Raw genomic sequence first — 20,155 nt, 5'->3', positions numbered from 1 at the left:
CAGGCTCCAGTGGCAATGCTAGATAGATAACATTCATTTTGTTCTCTATCTCACTTCTGTGCTTTCCTCATGTCTCTATCTTTTCTCTTTCCTTCTCAATTCATTTAAATCCATGCATTTTAATCTCCCTTCAAAAAACAAAGATGGCCTCTGGATTAGATAATCAGAACCATCAAAGTTTCACCTTTGGAAACCTCTCTGAAATGCTTGGTGCAGTTCTCATAAAAGAAACCCAAGAGTTAGGAGAACTAGTCTCATGCTTAACAAAGCATAGCATAGTTATTGCATAGCATAGCAGTTATACAACAATACACACTTTAAACAAAATTAATCCATTTCATTTAGAATGAGTATCTTTCTGGGGTGTTTATATGAAATTTTAGTCTCCTTGTTGAAAAGTTAATAGCTGTAAAATATGAAGGACTGTATTTATCTAACTTCTAAAGAACAATTTAGAATTGTTACAAAAATTTTATACCTCCCAATGAGCTGTTTGTTAAAAGGAAAGTCAATCATTTATAGCCTCTCTTTTTAAATTGAATTTATTTTATTTAAAAAAGTGTAAGAATTTTAGCTAGAGAAAACTATTATGGATTGTGATATTTCTTTTAAAAACTGTCACTGCGATCATAATGAAAGAAACACCGATTTAGTGCAGAGGTTGGCAATAGGGCTGTGCGAAATGCCTGTTTCGTTTCGGGTTTTGAAGTCAGCGTTTCGGAGGGACAGCGTTTCGGAGAGCTGTCCGAAATGGCTGTGTTTCGTTTCGGATTTGGCATTTCACAGGGACAGTGATTCATTTTGGTGTTTCGAATCACTGTCCCATTGTGTTTAAGCTCCGAAACTGTTTCGGAGCTGTTTTGGCCATAGATTACAACGGGGAATCACAAAACTGCCTATAACTTTGTCATTTCTTGCCTGATTTGGATGAAGCTTACAGGGATGTTAGCCCCTTCTGAGACCATGAAGCCTGTCAAGTTTCAAGGAGCTAAGTGCAGGGTTTTTTATGAAATTGCACCTCAAACTGTTCAAAGCAAACACATATCACTTACCAGCAATGGCAGTACGCTGTCATCCTGCACACGGATCTGGGGGCTATGCCCCCCTGGAGGAGTCTGGCACAGCCCCGCAGCCCTCTCAGGGAGGTGGAGACCCCTGGATCTGTGTGAGAGAAGACAGCAGGCTGCTGCTGCCAGCTTGGGCCAGCGCCAGCACTGGGTTCTTCCTTGCACTCGGTGCGGGCTGCTCCAGACAAACTCAGGTGCTGGCGCTGGCCCCAGACGGCGGCAGCAGCAGCATGCTGTCATGCGCAGGCGGCGAGTGCAAAGCTTAAAAAAAAAAAAAAGCAGCCCCGCACTCACTGGCTCTAGCAGCGGCGACTGGGGCCATTGAGGGCTCATGGCAGAGCCCCCCCGCACAGCACAGGGTAGTGGGGGGCAGCAAGGATCACCCTCCAACCTGGCACCCACGCGGCAGCTGCCCTATGATGCCGTGCACTGCCTGGAAACTGAGACTGCTCCAGCAGTCAGCCAGCACTCCTGGTTTAATCCCCAGCTCTCTGATCATTCCCCCAGCCCTTCCTGGGGGGTGCAGGCCCCCGGATCCGTGCAGGGCTTCAGCAGGCTGCCGCTGCCAGCTGGGGAAATAGCCCAGAGCCGCTGCCATCGCCAGCTGGCAGCAGCAGCCTGTCATCCCGCATCATCCAGGGCCTGTGCCCCCCCCAGGAAGAGATGGGGAAAGCAATGGGAGAGCTGAGGGAAAGATTGGGGAGCTGGGAAATCCAACCAGAAATTGGGGGAATATTCAGGGACCTGAACATTCCCCCAGCACTGGGATTAGAAGGGACCTCAGGGACACATCCTTGTCACTGGCCAGCTACAGACGTCAATATCAGAGCAGTCCTCCCTTCCCCCTAACCCCACTTTCTCTGGAAGCCCACCTCCAAAACAGCTCTGAAACATCTGCATCATTTTAGAAAATTTCCGAAACACTTCGGATGGCCTGTTTCATTTTGGAGCTGTTTCAGAGCCCTGGTGTTTCATTTTCAACTGTAAAAACATCCACATTCAAAACAAAACGAAACAGCCACCAAATTTTCGCACAGCCCTAGTTGGCAACGTACAACCCCAGGCATGAATCTGAGCCATGGAGCCAATGGTTCCAGCCTAGAGACCTGAGGCTTCAACAGCATTTGGTGGTGAGCATCCATCCCCACTGCTGCCACAAGGACAAGCACTAATGGTGGCCATGTCCTAGTGCCCACCCACTTCTCTGCATCTGATCTAGTAGTTTAGCTACTGAACTGGGAGTCAGGAGACCTGAGCCCTGATCTAGAGCTAGTCACTTCAGGTGTCTGTAGACATGCTAGGAGGCTGCTCCAATGCGCTGTAATTACAGTACGTCGGATCAGACCTGATTAATCAAGCCAGCCTCTGCATCTCACATATCAGCATCCCCATGCTTCAAAATGGCACCAGGGGCACTTTAACTAAAGTTTGTTGAACAAACTTTAGTTAATGCGCCCCCACTGCCATTTTGAAGTGCAGGGACATGGATATAAAAGACACTGCAGGTGCTTTAATTAAAGCAGCTCTCAGTGCCACTCTAATTAAGTGCCCTCCCTGCACCTGCCCGAAGCACATGTAAAAACACCCTTCATCTTACTATGACTCTCCTCTGGATATGTCCATATAGTTTATAAATAGTTCGTTTAAGGTGTCATCTTTTCTTACAATCTTGTTGGGGTCTAAATGCAGTATTGTAATGCAAATGAAGAAATGACTTGCTAAGCAATATTTTTGTAAACATAGATGTGGAACAATATAATAGAAAATATCTTGGGACATGTACCCTCTCTTTCTTAACTGAAAGAGCAACTTAAAACAATTGCTAAGGAGGAAAAGTAGTTATTTTTAGGTATTCTGCTTACTGGCTCCAGTCTGAGGGAGGCTCCCATTTCCTCTCCTCTTATAGCAGCAACTCCTAGTAGAGGCAGTTAGCCTGGCTCTTTTCCTCAGTTGTGTTTACAAGCATCTAGGCTTGTCCTGACCACAATGGTCTCTCTCCACTGAAGTTAGCATCAACAAATACCTTGATTATTGCTTCAAACTTGACACACGCACACACACACGCCATGGCAAGCTTGTTAGTACTCTAATTTTTAAGCTATCTAACCATTTAGAGGCTACAGTTTGAAGCTTGATTACTGCTAATAATCTCACTTGTAAGTATGCAAGGGAACACAGCTCCTTGGTGCTGCTAACAATCATTCTGTGCTGTTCAAGCATTATTCTGCAGTGTGGTTGCTCCAACTTCTGAGCTAATTCAATCTATCGAAGCTTGAGTTAACACTGCAGTGAAGACAATCAATAATGGGCATCTGTGAAACAGCAGCATGGAAACAATCATTTATCATATTATTTGCCAGCTCCTGCCTAACTACAAGCAAATATCCTGTGGATCAGTGCTGGTCTATGAAACAATTTAAGAACTGCTGTACTGAAGAAGCATTAATAGATTAAATGCATCACAGAATAATTATTTCTCTTTAACTTTAACCGAATTTTTTTTTTATTTGGAGATGAGAGAGATCCTGAACACTTTTCTTAATGGATCTGAATGGATTTCTATCTTAGGGGACAAGAAAGAACAAAAGAAGCCCATGCAGCAAACCCTTATTCCCTGAACACAAAACCCTGTTTTGGAGGTCTCTCCTTGTTCTTGCATGCAGGGAAAGTTTTTAGTTGAGGAGGATGCTTATATCCATAGTTATGTAGCTATGATGCAGAAAAAAGCCTAAATGAATAGGTTAGCACAGTAGTCAGAGGCTATTCCAATTAGGACCAAACACTGTTCCTATCAGTTTTGTACAATATGGGCCTTTAATAATGTATAAACACTTAAGAAACAAAGTAGCCAAGTCCAAAATAGGTCTCCTCTAATGAAAGAGGTAGAGATCCTGTGAGGAACAACAGCATAAGATCATGTCATTAAAGACTAGAATGCATGCATGCAAGGGGACTGTATTAAGACTGCAAAGATTATTTGAGTTTATGCACTTAGTTTTTGAATGCTTGACTCCTCAATCTAAACATTCTTTTAATATACCCTTTTGTAAGTAATTCTCACCTTAGATGTTTTCAAGCTGGCAGAACCAGACAGGATGCACCCTAGAACAAGGGTGTCAAAGATGCATCCTCCAGGCCAGATCCAGCTTATCAAGTTCTACAATCCGGCTCATGGGTCTCAGACCAACCCTGCATGTGCAACAGGAGACTGACCTGTGACACCTTCTCCAGACTGACCCTCAAGACTGGCTATGGAGCCGGTCTGGACTGGGCCCCACAGACCAGCCCCACACACCAGAGCAAGCATGCAAGACAAGCTTTTCCAAGTTTTGACTCCTGATTCTGACTCTGGCTTCCAATCCTGGTAAGACTCTTGGTCTTCCTTGATTCCAGTTCTCTGCTCTTGATTCTAGCTCAACCTTCAGCTCTGGCTTTCCACTCTAGTGAACCTCAACCCTTTGGCTTCAGCTTCTGGCCTCAGCCTGTCCTGACTTTAGCTACAGCTTCTGCATCCACTTCTGATGCCAGCTCCCTCAGGACCCCAGCTCCCTGGAAACTGATCTGGACTGCAGTGTCTAACCACTAAGCCAGATGGCCCATGCCCCAGTGCATAACAATATCCTGGTTTTGGTTTTCTCAACAAATAAAGCAGAAAGAAAAGGGAATGTTAAGAGTTACCAAGAACTTATTTTTCTCCCGAAAGCCAGTTACTGATTTCTGCATCAAGTTTCTGTTCATTTAATCTTTACAGCAGCTTCTGCTAGTTTTGTCCAGTACCTGAAGTTCCCCTAAATGCAGTCTGTCACGAGACAAGGTTCTTTGGGTAAATCTGATACATTTTATTAGGCCAACTACAATAGTTGGAAAAAACATTTCTTAGCAAGCGTTCAGGTTTAAAAACCCTTTGTCAGGATAAAGAAGCATCTGCAGTTGGTGTGTGCTCTTCCTGGATGGAATGAATAGTAAAAGAAGCTAGAGGCTAATATGCGTACAAGAAAGCCAGTCAGTGAAGGCGCAAATTGAGGAGTCAGTAGGTGAGAGACAGGCTGCGGTGGGGGAAGATGAAGAAGAGGGATGAATATAGCAGATAGATAATGGAGAGGTACCTGGGGAGTCAGATGTCAGGCAGGTTATAATGTCATAAATCCAATGTCTATATTTAGTCCATGATTTTTTGTATCCAGGAGATTGACAAAGTGAAGTTAATAGGCTCATCTGTGGAAAGTGTTTGTAAATTTCCTTTGAGGATTAGAACTGAGAGATTGGAGAGAGAGTGGTTTTCCTGTGAGAAGTGTGCCCCCACCAGTAATTGGATATTCTTGTCTTTAACAGATTTCTGGTGTGCAGTTGATGTTGGGTCTCTTGCATATTTTATAAAACCCATTATAACCCCTCCCTCTATCTGTGTGCCCAACATTAACAAATATATCATTTGTGGAATATTCTAACAGAATAACAATCAACAAGCTACACCCTAGAAAAATATGTAATTTCTATTGTAAATACATCTATTGTATATAAAATGTATAATGGACTCAGGAACTCTGTTACACATGCAATGCAGGGAAATGTTAGAAGTCTAATACAATGGCAGATTGGGTATTAAAAACAACTTCAGCATCTTAAATAATTCTATTCACTATGTGATGCATAGTAAGATGCTTCTTCATCCAATGCACTCACTTAGTTTCCTAGTGTCTATTACACTAGTCCATAAGCCACAGCAAGATGTGGTTGTTCATAAAATGTGTGAGGTGTTACTTGTCCATGTAAATGCAGCAAGAAAGAGGGAAAAGCCTTACGCATTCAAACAAAAATTGATACCGTGAGGGTATCTACATAAAAACTTCATAACAGGACTACTTTTATTCTTTTCAATTTAACTGTGATAAAAATACTGGTTTCACACAAGTGATCAGTGTCTATTTTGAACTGACATTTCAACATTCTGGAGGTTTACTGCTTTAACTTAAGAGATACTGGACACATCTACACGTATGCGTAACTGCAGGGTTGACTAATTAGCTCCACAGTAGTGTCACAATCTATACATGTGGGGACCGTTAGGATGCATTAAACTAATCAGCTCCACTCTAAGACAGTACTGCCCAACATAAGTACTATTTTACGGTGGAGTACTCTTGGGCACTCAAATGCACATCTAGACTGTGACAAGGGCTGACTGGGGCATGAGGGTGCTGCAGTGCAGGACCTGCCTGCTGGCTAGCCCTGCACTGTAGCACCCTTGTGCCCCAGCCAGTGCTTCTGCCACCCAACACTGTCATCCAGACACAAGCATGGGCAAACCGGGCGGCTGCCCAGGGCCCAGAAAGAAAGGGGGTCCGAAGATGAAAAAATTACGATTGCAATAAACAGTTTTGATATTCGAGACTGGCAATGTTATCAATTGAGAACAAACTAGTTAAAGACACGGATACCATGAATGTGATAAAGACTTTATCAAGACAAAAATGTCGCAGAGTGGAGGCAATTTAAACATTTGATTTTACATTACTTCAATTCATAGTCTATTAAAATTTATAAAAATAGTAATTTTTTTTCCATTGTCTGATTATTATCATTATCTCTGGCAAAGAGAAGCCTGATACTAAAAGTTCGCTTGGGGCTGCTAGGAGTCTAGCTACAGCACTGCTATCATCCCGAGCTGGGGGCTGACCCCCTGGGCCCCCTGCTCTGGATCAGCTGCTCCCAGGTGCAGCATCTTCACGTGCACCCAGGACTGCCCCAGCTCATTAGCTGTGGTCCCAGGTGCATGTGAAAATGCTGTACCTAAGAGCAGCTGACTCCAGCACAAACGTGACAAGAGTTTATTCAGGCTCAATAATACCACATGTAGATGCGTCCATTGTACTGCAATTTAGTATGAAAAAAATTGTAGCATCCATCAGATTATTTCTATACTGCCTCACTATATCACTGATATCTGACAAGGAGAAATAAGAATGAAAATGTATAGTGGAGAAGTGGCAAGCTGAAAAAATGATTAATCTTTTCAAGAAGATGCTTCCTATACAAATAAAGCTGATTATGTAAGTATTTATGCCAAGTTTTTTTATACATGTAAAAGAAAATAATTCTGGGAATGCTGGGTTTCAAGTGCAGATTCTGCATTAACAGATTAAAATAATCAAAAGCATCAAAAATAAAACTGTGCTATATTTTTGGTGTTTCCCAAATTTAGACTTTAAATATACTGAAGCACTAAGGAACACAGTAATAAAAGCAAGGAAGGACTCAGACTCTAAAAGAACTAATTAAACTGAGAAAAAAGGACATTCTCTGTGTTTATCATTTAAAAAAAATTGGATCTTGAAATAACATGAGACCATTTGGGCATAAAATGAGTACTTGCTGCCAAAAGCCAATGAGCTACTTTTACTGTAATTTTTCTATAGAAGCTCCACAGCAGTTACCAGTGTGTATACTCTCTCTCCCCCTTTCTCTTTCTCTGCAGGATACCATAAAAAAAGGGAAACTAGTAGTTTACCAGTCAGCTTGGCAATGTTATTAACTACAATTAAACCAGGTCATCACTAACAGGAGCAACAAAGGATTACAATAAACAAAATAAGAGCAGGTGGCTGATCTTGCTGTTCCATTCTAGGATCAGTGTTATTTAAAAGTTTAGGAAAGCAACTTGGCAAATTTGGAAATGACAGAGTTATTTAATAAGGCTAGCAAAAAAAATTGAGAAACTTCACAAGAATTTAAAAGGCCATATTTGCTCTACTTACTGAATAGCTCAAATATTGGGAGACTTGTTGCTGTCCCAAGAGATCAAGTGGCATACCTGGCTCTCCAGAAGTAAAAAAGAGGCTTTTTAAACACAGCATACCTGTGTTATACTGTGTCAACCATGCTTGGAAAAATATTTTGCTTGATAAGAAATAAATCAAACCCAGTATTCAAAATAAGGCAGGCTAGAGAGCTAGAGGCAGTGGCAATGAAGCATCTCAGTTACCCACTCTTGCCACTGCATTACTGTTTGGGCACAATGCACAAAATAAACCCGATTGCTACATTACAACATAGAAGTAGATTTGGTTTGTGCACAGAAAGATGAGGTCATCAGATCACATTGCCAATGCCAGATAGCTGAAAACGAATGAAGTATGGCATTCTCTAATACAGTGGTTCTCAAACCCTTTTTGTACCAGGACCCATTTATAAACATCAATGACCAATCCAGACCCAGCGCCCCTCACTCCCAATCAACTGCCTTCAGGCCCCAGCCCCCCAGTGTGTAGGGCAGGGAGGTATGGGTCAAGGACGAGGCGTGTCCGGCATGGGGGGGTCCCATGCAGCCCCTTGCCGTCTGGAATTCTGCCAGCCTGCAAGGGAAAAAGATACATTTTCCCATGTTTTTCCTCCTTTTAAGAAGAATCCATTTTTTAAAGTTTGTTCACAAACCTTTCATACATTCCTGCTACCCACTTTTGGGTCACAACCCATGGGTTGAGAAACGCTGATATAATACATACTTATGTGATGTGACTACAGTTCTAGTTGCCTCCACACTCCGGTGTCCTCAGGCCACAAAATTTACAATTCAGACAGGATAACTGCTTTTTTTTTTTTTTTACCCTGAAACCCTAACACATGTACAGCATAATCAGAAAACTAAATACATATGTACATATCCTATTTATGTGATCCCAAGTGGAAGTTTTACCCCCCAGCACACAGTTACCATGAGGTAAAACAGCCCCTTGTCTTGGAATCTAGCACAAGATGGTTGGGGAGGAATGGGGACAGGCAGCTACTGAAGCAATGGTGCTGGCCCTGACCCAAGATCAGAGCCAGAGCTGCAGATGCTGCTTGCCCCTGTGTTGCCTCTGCTCCACCCCCACCCACAACCCCATCTCCAGACTCAGGTCTTTCCCCACCCCACCACTTACCCTTGTTTAGCAGCCGGTAGGCTCCAGCCCTGCTCCAGCGAACGTGGAGCATGGCCCCAAACCAAACCAGCCTGAAGTGGCAACTCTGCCCTAGCCCTGCTGGGGGCATGCGCCAGGTCCCGTGCTGAAGTGAAGCCTACCAGCACCCAAGCAAGGGTAAGCAGGGGTGGGGGGGAGCAGGCAAGGAGCAGATAGCAAGGAGGGGCAGGCAGCAGGAGTTAAGCCACCTTCCCTTCCCTACTGCCTTCTCCTTTTTCCTCCGCCCTACAGCCTGTTCCCTTACTGCTTCCCCCCTCCTACAGTAGTTTGGGGGGGGGGGGGAATTAATTTAAGATGACCCTTCAATCATTAGATTCAATACACAGAAAACTATAACTAATTTTTAAAGTTTTCCATGTCTAGAATCTGATATTGGAGTCCTCTTAAATTCAGAGTAGTCTTGGATTCAGGTAAATACAGCAATACCAAGCAAGGAAATACCTGTGGTCAACAGTGACTGTACTGCTGCTATTACTTACAGCCACTTAAGTCACTACCTGTGATGACAGCGGTGCCTAGAAGTGCACTAGTTGTTAGCTCTCTTATTCTGCAGCTTGCTCTGATTCTGAATAACACATTATCAAGTTTTCAGGAGGATGCAGTCTCACATACTGCCCTAAGCTTCCATAAATTCACTCATGTTTCATAGTTTCAGGCTAATAACAAAGACAAGGGTAAAGGGGAACAATACTGGAAAAGTCAGTATTTGACAGTAACTGGAATTTTTGAAGACGATAACGTAGATGAAAACATGGAACAATCTGTATCAAAACTAAGTAAATAAAGAAGACAAATTAAATTCAGTGATTAAAAACAATCAAAATAATCCACACTGGAAAGAATAAAGGTACTCAAAGATATTGTGGACCCCTAAATTAACTGAATTAGCCAAGTTACTCAGAAATCTGATAGCAGCATTCCTGTGGAAAGTTCAATGCAAAACCCTGCTTAATGTGTAGTGAGGGTCAAAAAAACCCAAACAAAACAAGCAAAACATTAAGAGGTTTAATGGATGGAGTAAAAGATACTAAAAAATATTATGCTGAAAAATAAATGCATGGTTTGTCACTACCTGAAATGCTATATTCACCATCCTGTCTGATAAAATATCTACAAGAAATAGAAGGGGGCACATGTGGTCACTGAAAATTAGTGACACAAAGAGATCTCCACATGAGGGATCAAAAAAACAGCTGGAACTGGAGATGGAGAAGACATAAATAAAAAACATGACTAGTAGCAGGCAACCATCGATCTTTCTGGAGGTCACCAGGACCTTCGATGAATGTGCTTAGGTAGGAGTACGGAGGAGCGGAGTCTGCCAAAACCTTCCACTTCCTCTCCTACTTAAACCACTGAGCCAGAATCCAAAGGCCAGACAGTCCGGCCATCTCAGTGGCTGTAATTATATGCGCATCCAGAAGTCAAACTTGGGTCTCCCATGTGGCAGAAGAGGATTCTACCACTGAACCATAATAGCGAGTTAAGAAACATAAAATAAAATATAAATTATTGAAAGGAATACAAAATATAAGACACTTAAAATTTAGGGTACAGGCAGTGTACACTTAAAGTGCGTCAAAAGAATGTAGTTTTTAAAGTGCTTTTAAGATGTATGGTAATAGGAGCAGACAGACATACAGTCCTCTTCCACTGAAACCTTTTTTTTTTTTTTTTTTTAAAGAGACTAGACATAGGGGTAAGCAACACTTTGTGGTTTTTTCAGCACTAGCCAAAATGTCAACCTTGGAAGGTGCGGGAGCCTGGAGCAGCTATTTGCAGCCTCCCAGCTGCAGACAGCCCATGGAGCCTGGTCTGCATGCAGCTGGGCTTGCAGCCTCCCAGCTGCCTGCTGGAAGCAGCCTGGGCTCTGTGGCTAGCAGCAGCTGCTTAGAGCCCGGACTGCCGGTGGTGTGCCGAGCAAAATGGCCTTGCATGCCATGTTCGGCGCACGTGCCGGGGATTGCTGACCCCTGGTAGAGGAACAACACTGCTTAACTGCTACGTAACTGGAGAGCAAGAATCCCCACAGCCTTTTTAGCCATGATTAAAATTTGTTCCTCAGGTTTCCAAAACTTTTTTGGCCTTGGCTTCCGGGAATCTAGAGCAAGTCAGGAAGACTGACCAGATTCAGTTTGATTTCATTCCAGAAGCAGGAGAGAATGGATATCTTTCACCTTCTGGCCTTGTAGGCACTGAGTAAGCAGTACTGTCAAGTGCTGGCACTATCAGCATCAAGGCAGAGTCCTCTAGCACCTGACCAAGCCTGCCACTGTGTTTGAGCATCTTCACCAGCTGCTTTGACAAAGTATGACATCTCAGAGTTCAGTGGGCTCTGACATGGGAAAGATACTTCCTAGAACCATGTTCTGAGCTGGGTGCAATAATAAAATGCCAAAGGAAGAAATTTAAAAAATTCCAAAAGGACAACCTTCTGTGAGGTCTGCACACTATCTACTGCTGCTTCTAAATCACAAAGACAAATGAAGACTAATAGTTGATTGCACTGAGGATACAAGATGAGTGGCATCAGAACTTCAGGATAAGCAGGATGACAAAAGGCAGTCAGGACTGATCACCTGAGCACTATTAGAGTGCTGCTGAATGTGAATCAGTAGGTGGCAGCAATCATTTGAAGATTAGCAATCCACAATAGCCTCCTCTAACTCTCCAAACCATGAGAAGACATCATTAGATTTGTCCATATGTAGGTTCTGAAGTGCACCAGGGACAGTGATGGCATGTACATTCTCATCCTTTGCCCTGACCATCAAAGCTCAGAGCACACAAGCAGCCAGGGAGCACTGCGGACCACTAGGGAGAAATTCACGCACATGACTACTGGATGGTCAGAGAAACTCCACAATGCCTCCAGGAACTCAAAGACTTGTCCCCTTGATGATGTGGGGTTTTGGAATGGATGATGTGAGGTTTTTGAGGAGAGCCTTTATGTCATAGCACTTGTAGGACCTCACCAGTACTCAGAATGCCCTAAGTTACCACCTAAGATCTCCTTCCCCATTATTATAACCTGCTGTTCCATCTTCCTGCTGTGTTAAGATTGAATCCTGTGATAGCAGTATTCCTTGGATGCCCAACTGTGCGTTTTATGTGCTGAATAAGATGGCACTGCATGTTTCCAGCAGTACTGTTCAGTTGTTGTGGGAAGGGAAACAGTGATTGTAAAGAGAAAGAAAACATTTGTTCTTTACCATCTTTATGTGGTCCCTCTCATTTTCAGGAGGTGACATGTTTTTTCCTCCCTCAGGTACCCAATCAGAAAACAGCTGCCTCCATCTTTACTTACAAGCAAACTTTACTGGAGCTGCGGGGGGGGGGGGGGAGGCATTTCATGGGCTACTGTCGGGAACTGCCACCCTACCCACCAGTCCCTCCCCAAATGTCTGTATAAGCAATGGGGAAGGAGCAGAAGGAGATGCACATCAGTTCCTTGAACTGCCAATCAGTAGCATACAGTGGGTCTCACGCACCCAGGGCCCAATGCTTGCATTTGCAACCACCCCCCCACCCCCCCCATCTGTGGCCAATAAAAACTGGAAGTGCTGCCAGGGACCAAGTTGGAGGGCCAGGCCAGTGCCCAGGGGCATGCCTCACCATCAATACGCCACTGCTGCCAAAAGGCCCTCATTGGAATGGGGCATCCAATGACAGCTGAGAGTAGGTTGTCTGGATGTCACTTTATCAGGTCTTCAGTTTCAGAGAACAGTTATTCATCAAGTAAAGTGCGCTTGATCATGTGGGAATTCTTTCTAGTTGACTCTAGTCTGGAAAATGAGACAACGCAAAACAGATGGGCACCTGATCCTTACCTTTTTCTATGTCGCTGGAGTTGTCTGGTCCCAACTGCTGTGAGGGACCGAAACCACAGCGGGGACTCTTCCTTCTTCTCAAAATACTGTCATCAAGTAACTCTGGGTCAGCCTCTGATCAGTGACAGAGCAGTGTTCTATAGAATCATCCCAAGTGAGGAACCACAATAGTCCTTCAAAGAAAAATACACGTTGTCCACCAGGTGCATGTGACCTGGTTGGCAACCCATGTCCTCTTGTACTGGGACTTAAAGACTTTGGCCTTCACCCAGTATTGATGCTGGTAATGGCTACGACTGATCTGCCACCTCCACTCTGATCCATTCATACCTGGCTACATTCCTATGGCTTTTGGCAAAGGGACTGTTGAGTGCTCCCTCTGCTCAGGTGGAGAGGTGATCAAGGACCTCTAGGAGTGTTTCATGGACTCCAATATCATGAAACAATGTTCATTTGGACACAAGAGTATACACTGCTCTCAAGTAGTCCTGTGCAGGAGGACAGAAAATAAGAATGATGAGAGATAAAGAAAATATGACCACTGAGTACAGATTGAAAGAACTATGTCCATTTAGAAAAGTAAAGATAAAAAGGGACTTAACAGATTTCCAATACGTTAAAAGACCATATGAAAAGGACAGAAATCCACGTCCACTGAGGGCAAGACAAGCTGTAATTGGCTTAATTTGCAGCAAAGATTTAGTACAGATATTAGAAAAAACTTTCTAATTATAAAAATAGTTAAGCACATGAATAAGCTAGATAGGGAGACTGCAAAACCCCCTTCCAGGAAGGTTTTTAAGAACAGGTCGTTAAGCAAACATTTTTCAGAGGTTGTCTAGCTATACTTATCCCTCAGATCAGATGACTAGCATAGGTTACTTCTTCAGGTGCATTCCTGCTTTACATTTCTGTAAATTCCTGTGTTCCAAATGCAAACAGACCAATGTATTCAAAAATATTTTGTTTGATTATTTTAACAAACAAAGTAATTGCTATTTCTTTTCAAGGAATTTTTAAACTAAGCCAATGTGAGAAATGTAAAAAGCAAGCTATTTCATGAAAGCCATAAAACACTTACTAGCAGATGTAGGCCCTGCTCATATTCCTACCAGCATCCAAAAGGATTACTGTTGGTTTCACTCAAGGCAAAACATTTTGTTCTCAACAGGATTTACACTATCATTCATACAAGGTCCTGTCAGCACTGGCTGAGGAAACTGTATTAGCACCTTTCTGGCAAGATCCATCAACTTTAAATGTAGCCAATTCTAAAGAATTCAAACTAGCTCCAGTAATACTACCTTTCCCTATAAAGAAAGGACATAAAAATTAGTAGAACACAGTCATTTATTTACATTTTAATGTGTTCTTTCATCTCCGTGTGAAAGCCAAGAAGGGTAATAGATAACTTACACATCATGGAAAACAGTGACACTGCCTGAACAGGGTTCTGACAAATGCATAGAGAAACTTAAGTACATTTATAAGATTCTAGAAAAATATTTTAACTGAAATACTACTAAATAGGAAAAAGTAGACAAGAGATAAGCCAATGATATCCCTTCAAACAGTATTTTCTAGAAAATTATTAACACAGGACCAAACTCCCCTTCATAAGACGTGCACACCAAATGTAAGAATAACTCCAGTGAAAGGATACTCAGCTAAGATCCCTTATCTATTTGTAAAGGGTGAAGAAATAAGTTTTGCCAGCCATCATCACAGTAGAACAGGCAGACGGTTCAGGATTCCCCACCCATTCCTCCATCTCCCACCATTACTTGCAGGTCTCTAGAGAGCTGCCTTTCCAACAGAAGCATCCTTTCCATGCCACCTTAAGGCTTCTATGTTTTAGCAACTCGACTATAGAAGCCTTGGCTGCCTCATGTGAGCAGAAAGCTCCATAGAAGACAGTGCAGGTTCATTCAAAAGAGTAACCTAACAAAAGTCAATGAAGGACTCGTCTGATGTAAGGACAAGACATATGCACGTACAGTATACCAATTCTGCCCCACAGAGAGAGTCTACCTTTTTAAATAGTCTTTTGTTTAACAACCATGATTTTGGATTTTCTGATTATTGCTGAAATTCATGATGGGCACCAAGTATACCTCTGGCAAAGCAACAGGCATTTGGAGAAGACAGAATCAAGGAAACACTTTTATATAAAAGAAACAGAAATCTATGTAAAAGGAGACCACCCTGGATCACAAGTCAGAAACACCAATAACAGAACTGAAATGAATGCCAAAGAAATCCTTGGCCACCTCTCAAAATGCCACCTTTGCTCCTTCTTTACAGCCCTCCTTCACTCCTTGAAACGACTCTTTTCATTTACATGTGGAGTTATATACAAGCCATTGGTCTACCCATTATTTAGCTCAAACTGTGTCGGTTTCCTTCCCAGGCCTAAGGAAAAGCACTTAATGCCCAAAAGGTTTTTCACAACTACTACACACCGGTCCTATGAAAGATAGCACACACAAAAAAATCCTTGCCTTTCACACTTGTAATAATGCTTCTTGAGACATTCAGGAAACTATCCTGTTCTGTCAAGCAAGTTAAAACAGTCTCAAATGATTCATTTTTAATTAAAGCAAGTAATATAATTGTCTTTAACCAGACTTCAAACTCCAGCCACTCCAGAAGTGGTCTAACTTCATATGTTGAATAGCTAAAGAAACGAATATACAGATACAGCCCAACAGATAACTTAAAGTGCTCTATAAAGGCACTAGTTTGGTTTTCTTTTTTTCAGTAAGTATTTATTTCTGGATTTTTCTTAATTGAGTTTTTACATTAGAGATGGGAATCTCCATGGTTGGAGTCTACAAAGTGAGGAAGAAATAGGTTTTGGATTATATATCCCAGATACCCAGAAAGTAAAACATGGTTATGTTAGAGGAGAAATTACATTTATTAAAATTGTTAAATAAATGTTAACATAATTGTTCAAAGATTCAACAAATACTCCTCTTCAATTAAGGTCCCCAGCTATGCCAGTTACTGAGGAGGTCTCCCAACATAAAAGGGAAAAATATACATGCTAGATACCTCTAAAGAAAGATGTTACATGAGGAGAATTTTAAGCTTTCTTCTCACAAAAGAAGGAAGCATAACGTGGCACAAATTCAAATTTCTGGCATTCATACATCACCTTTAAGGGCCCTGCCAACCTTTTATCTTGACCATTTTCCACACAGTAACATGGCTCTTTAGGTGGGGACATGCACAACTTTCAGAAGAGGATACCCAAACATTTATTTTTAGATCTGAAAAGGATTTGCTGAGGAAAGTGATAAATTTTCCCAGGCAGCCTATAGGAAGAATTTGAGTCTCAAGGTTTTCAAATGTTCAGCGTAATTGAGTCTCAAGGTTTTCAAATGTTCAGCATAAAGAAAATCCCTATCCACCATATTTCCTGGATTCTGTACAGATTGTAAATTAATCCTTTATTTTTAATGACACTATAATATTTTCCTTTACACTCCCCATGCATAGTCAAAAAGGAAAGGATGTTACAAAAGATGCCTACATATTTTTTCAGTATTAGTCCTGTTAACTTAAAATCATACATTCAGGTTTCCCGCCCAGAGTGCATTGCTTCATGACTATCAATACTGAATTTACCCTGCCACTGAGTTAGCCTTTCCTATATGAGATGCAGAAGCATGTTAATTGAGGATCTCAAATCTGCACAGGGTTAAACTGTTGCACCTATACATGAATTACAGTTTTACTTCAGAGGATAAAAGGGTTCGTTCATGTACATAAATGGGCAGAATTTCACCTTAAAGTGGTTTCCCATGTATCAGTATTTTTCCTTAATATTCACAGTTAAAACTTACAATCAAACTTTCAAAAAATTACTTTAGCCCAGTCTCAAAAACATTAGCAACCATCAATTGTGAACAAAACATTTAAAGCCCAGGTTGGATGCATATTTTTAATAAATTCATAATGTAAAAGCAAATCCCTAGTCATACATATCACAAGATGACTAAAAATACTGGCTTTGCTATTGTTTCTTTACAAGACATACCCAAGTTAGAAATAGCAAGAATGTTCTTAACGGGTGAAAACCGAGGTCAATTGGCAAAATGGACTGAGTAGGCTTATATGCAGTAGGTGCCCATTGCCTGCCTAGCTCAAATCAGTGCTCACTCCTTCAATAATCCTTCACGCCCATCAGCACAAAGAAATATCAACCTGCTGAAGTTTTACTGACTAATTAAATAAAACACTACACTTCAACTTTCATGTTTAAGGGACAAGTTTAGATAATGTGATATTCTAGGGTCATACATACATATTCATACCAAAGCTTTTGACCTTCCAAGATCCATTCTTCAAAGAAATCCTCTTAAATTACTACACAGACACTGTATATATATATATATATATATATCCTTCTGTAATATCAATGATGCAGTCAAAGGTCATGCTGATGCAGGCAAATGTTGCCTACTTACAATTCAGTTCACTAGTTCCCTCAAGATCTTTAAAAAAAAGAGAAGTGAAATGAACGCGGACTATCCACAATGGAGAAACTGATAAAAATGTGACCGATTCACAGAGTGACTGGTTTGAACATTGAAAAAAAACAAACAAACAAAAAAAACACCTCAAACTTAAAACTACTCATGTGAAAAGTTGTGTGCAACTATCCTAATCTTATTGTTTTCACAAGAAAAATTATTCTTTGTGCGTGTGACTAAGATACACAGCCGACTAAAGAATCATGCTGAAAAGACTGGGTATTCTAAACTGGCTTTTGAATATAAGGACAGATATCGCGGTGCCACGAGTCTTCCAAAGCTGCCGAAAGAGCATACACAAGGGAGGAATATGCATTAGTACTTAATAAAAGCTGAAAAACCCTTCAGAGAAGAGCTCCTCCATTCTCAGCCGATACAACGACCAAAAGCCAACAAGGCCAGAGCCATATCAACTGCTTTTCTGAATTCATAGAAAACTCTTCTTTCTATTCCTCTAAACCTTAGCTTCAAAAAAAATGAAAAAGGATTCAACTGCTTGAAATAAAGAAAACGACGCTTCCAAATCATTAGGCATTTCGATTGCTATAAAGTAAATCTTTCATGCACTGTATTCACACACCTTGCAGCTTCCTCACCAGCTTTCTGTTTTATCGCCCTGTGATCGCAGGTAACAATGAAAAATTTTCACTTGGGTTTCAAACACCCAGGAGAAAAGGCGCGGTGGACTAGCAGATATCCCTAAAAATGCACCCGCCCTTGTAGATGTAATGCCTCTCAAATCACAGAGGCTGTTAAAATTAAAAATGGCTGTGCCCAAAGATCCCACCAGCAAGCACGCACAGCTCTGCTGGCAATAGGCTTTTTCTTTTTTCTTAGATGTGTTCCTATGTCACACATCACCAAGGACGAGGCTTTCAGAATAAAAAGGCTGTATTTCCTCTCCCCCCATGACACGAAAAAGCCATTCAGCCAACAACAGACAAAGTGAAATAAAGCCCAGCTGAGGGGTGGGTCCAGGTAGACAATGAAGCCCGTTTTCTCCTCCAAGGGGGTCTGGTCTGCAGCTGAGCATTTGAGGGCATGGGGGCATGTGGTGCGGGCAGGGGGATGCTGTAGCAGGGCCCCCTGCCGCTTTGAAGCCCTGGGGGACCCCACGCCCTTCCCCGTCCCAAAATGGCTAGCTGCCCGCGCCCAGGGGCTACTTACCAGCCGCACTGCCGAGCAGCGCCGTGGCACCGGAGAGCCAGAGCAGCAGCAGGAGGCGCCGCAGTGAGGCCGGCATCCCGGGGGCAGAGGCAGGAGGCAGCGCAGGAGAAGGAAAACGCGGATCGATGCAGCCGGTGGAGGGTCCCCTCCCAGTCTCCGGGCAGCGCTTCACGCGCCCGGCTGGCAAGGCAAATGGCAGCCGCCAGGAGCCGCCTGCCTTGCTGCTCCCGCCCGCATGGCTGCGGCGCCGGCTTCTCGCGCAGCCCCGCGCCTCAGCCTGTCAGCCCGTGCCCGCGAGGCGGCGGCGGCGGCTCGGCGACGCGCCCCCCTCGCGACAGCGGCTCTGCATCCCCCCCCGGCCCGGCCCGAGCTCCGTGCGCGGCCCCTCAGGCGCCGGCCCGGCCCCGCGGCGGCATCGCGGCCCGGCAGCCGCGCGGGAGGGAGCGGGCGCGGTGCGGCGGGTCGCGGGCAGCGCCAGGCCCGGGGCCCTGTCCCGCCTCCTCCGTTGGCAGCTGCCCCCGCTCAGCCCCGCCGCATCGCCCGGAGCCCCGGGGGAGGGGGCCACAGGCGTCGCCCCTCGCACGGAGCCGCTCCGAGCCCGGCCCAGACACAAAGGAGAGCCACGGGGAACTGCCTGTCTGAGCGCAACGGCCGCGGGGAGCCGCCTGGCCCCGCCTCCGGCCCCGCCCCCTCAGCCTGCCGGGTCTCGTGCCTCGCCCTCCCCCGCCGGATCATAGAGGTGGCCTCCAGGTGCGTAGAGAAGGGCTACGTCGAGTGGCACCGCCCCTTTCCCCTCCCCGTGCCGGTGTGCCGGAGGTTTGCGCGCGCCGCCCGCACCTCCATGTTGGGGACAATCGCGCTGTTGCCAGACCGCGGCCTGGGCGGGAGCTGCGTGGGAGGGCGCCTAGACAGCGGGCGGCGGCTGCCAGCAGCATCGCTTCCCCCCCCCCCCCCCCGCGCCTTAAAAGAGCCGTATGGAAAAGTGCGGCTGCTTTTTCCAGCGGAGCTGCCGCCTGGATTGGAATCTAATCATGATCGTGTCGGGCGATGGTCACACGTGCATTGTTGCTACAGGGGGAGAGTGTGGGGAGCCCCCGCGAAACCCCCGCCGGAGACTCCCCTCCCGCCGCGGGGAGAAGGGAAAAGCCAGGCCGGGTTTCTTCAGAAGCCAAGCCCCCAGGAAAAGATGTTACTTAAAATCTCCTGTTCCTCGCCCATCCTGCACAAGCACCGATAGAGCAACACCCCTTGCTCGGCCCCTGGCGCCGATGCTTCTCACCCAGGGGGTCGCAGCACCCTGGGGTGCCCAGAGATCCTTTCAGGGGTGCCATCGTGCCATGTCACGTTAGTGCTGGCATACACACAGGGTTTGCAAGATCAACCCAGAAACTTAAAATAGGAATCCGTGGCATCACCACCACTGTGCCCTGCTGTGGGCTTCTTGAGATCTTTGCAACAGAAGAATTGCTCTTGCATTGTTCTGTAGTCACAAAACAGGTGAAAACTAAGCACTGGCATTTTCTGAGGGATGCTTCAAGTCTAAAAACATTGAGAACCACTGCCTTGAACGCTGCCTCAGCTTTCAACCTTTA

The 20,155-nt window shown here is 44.1% G+C and overlaps 1 protein-coding gene across 2 annotated transcripts in view; it reads right to left on the bottom strand.

The window, feature by feature from the left end:
* Positions 1-19,221, bottom strand: part of BMPR2 (bone morphogenetic protein receptor type 2) — a 189,234-nt gene extending 170,013 nt beyond the window's left edge. For both annotated transcript variants that reach the window (XM_059727079.1, XM_014594187.3), the window contains exon 1: positions 18,564-19,221. Coding sequence is in view for 1 of the 2 variants with exons in the window: in XM_014594187.3 (XP_014449673.1) it covers positions 18,564-18,639 (76 nt within the window). In the remaining variant the exon portion in view is untranslated. The remainder of the gene's footprint in view (positions 1-18,563) is intronic.
* Positions 19,222-20,155: the final 934 nt, after the last annotated feature.

The sequence above is a fragment of the Alligator mississippiensis genome, chromosome 4 (assembly GCF_030867095.1).
Source record: "Alligator mississippiensis isolate rAllMis1 chromosome 4, rAllMis1, whole genome shotgun sequence".
Lineage (NCBI taxonomy): Eukaryota > Metazoa > Chordata > Crocodylia > Alligatoridae > Alligator > Alligator mississippiensis.
The sequence above is the reverse complement of the archived record's forward strand: the minus strand, read 5'-3'. Positions and strand labels throughout refer to the sequence as shown.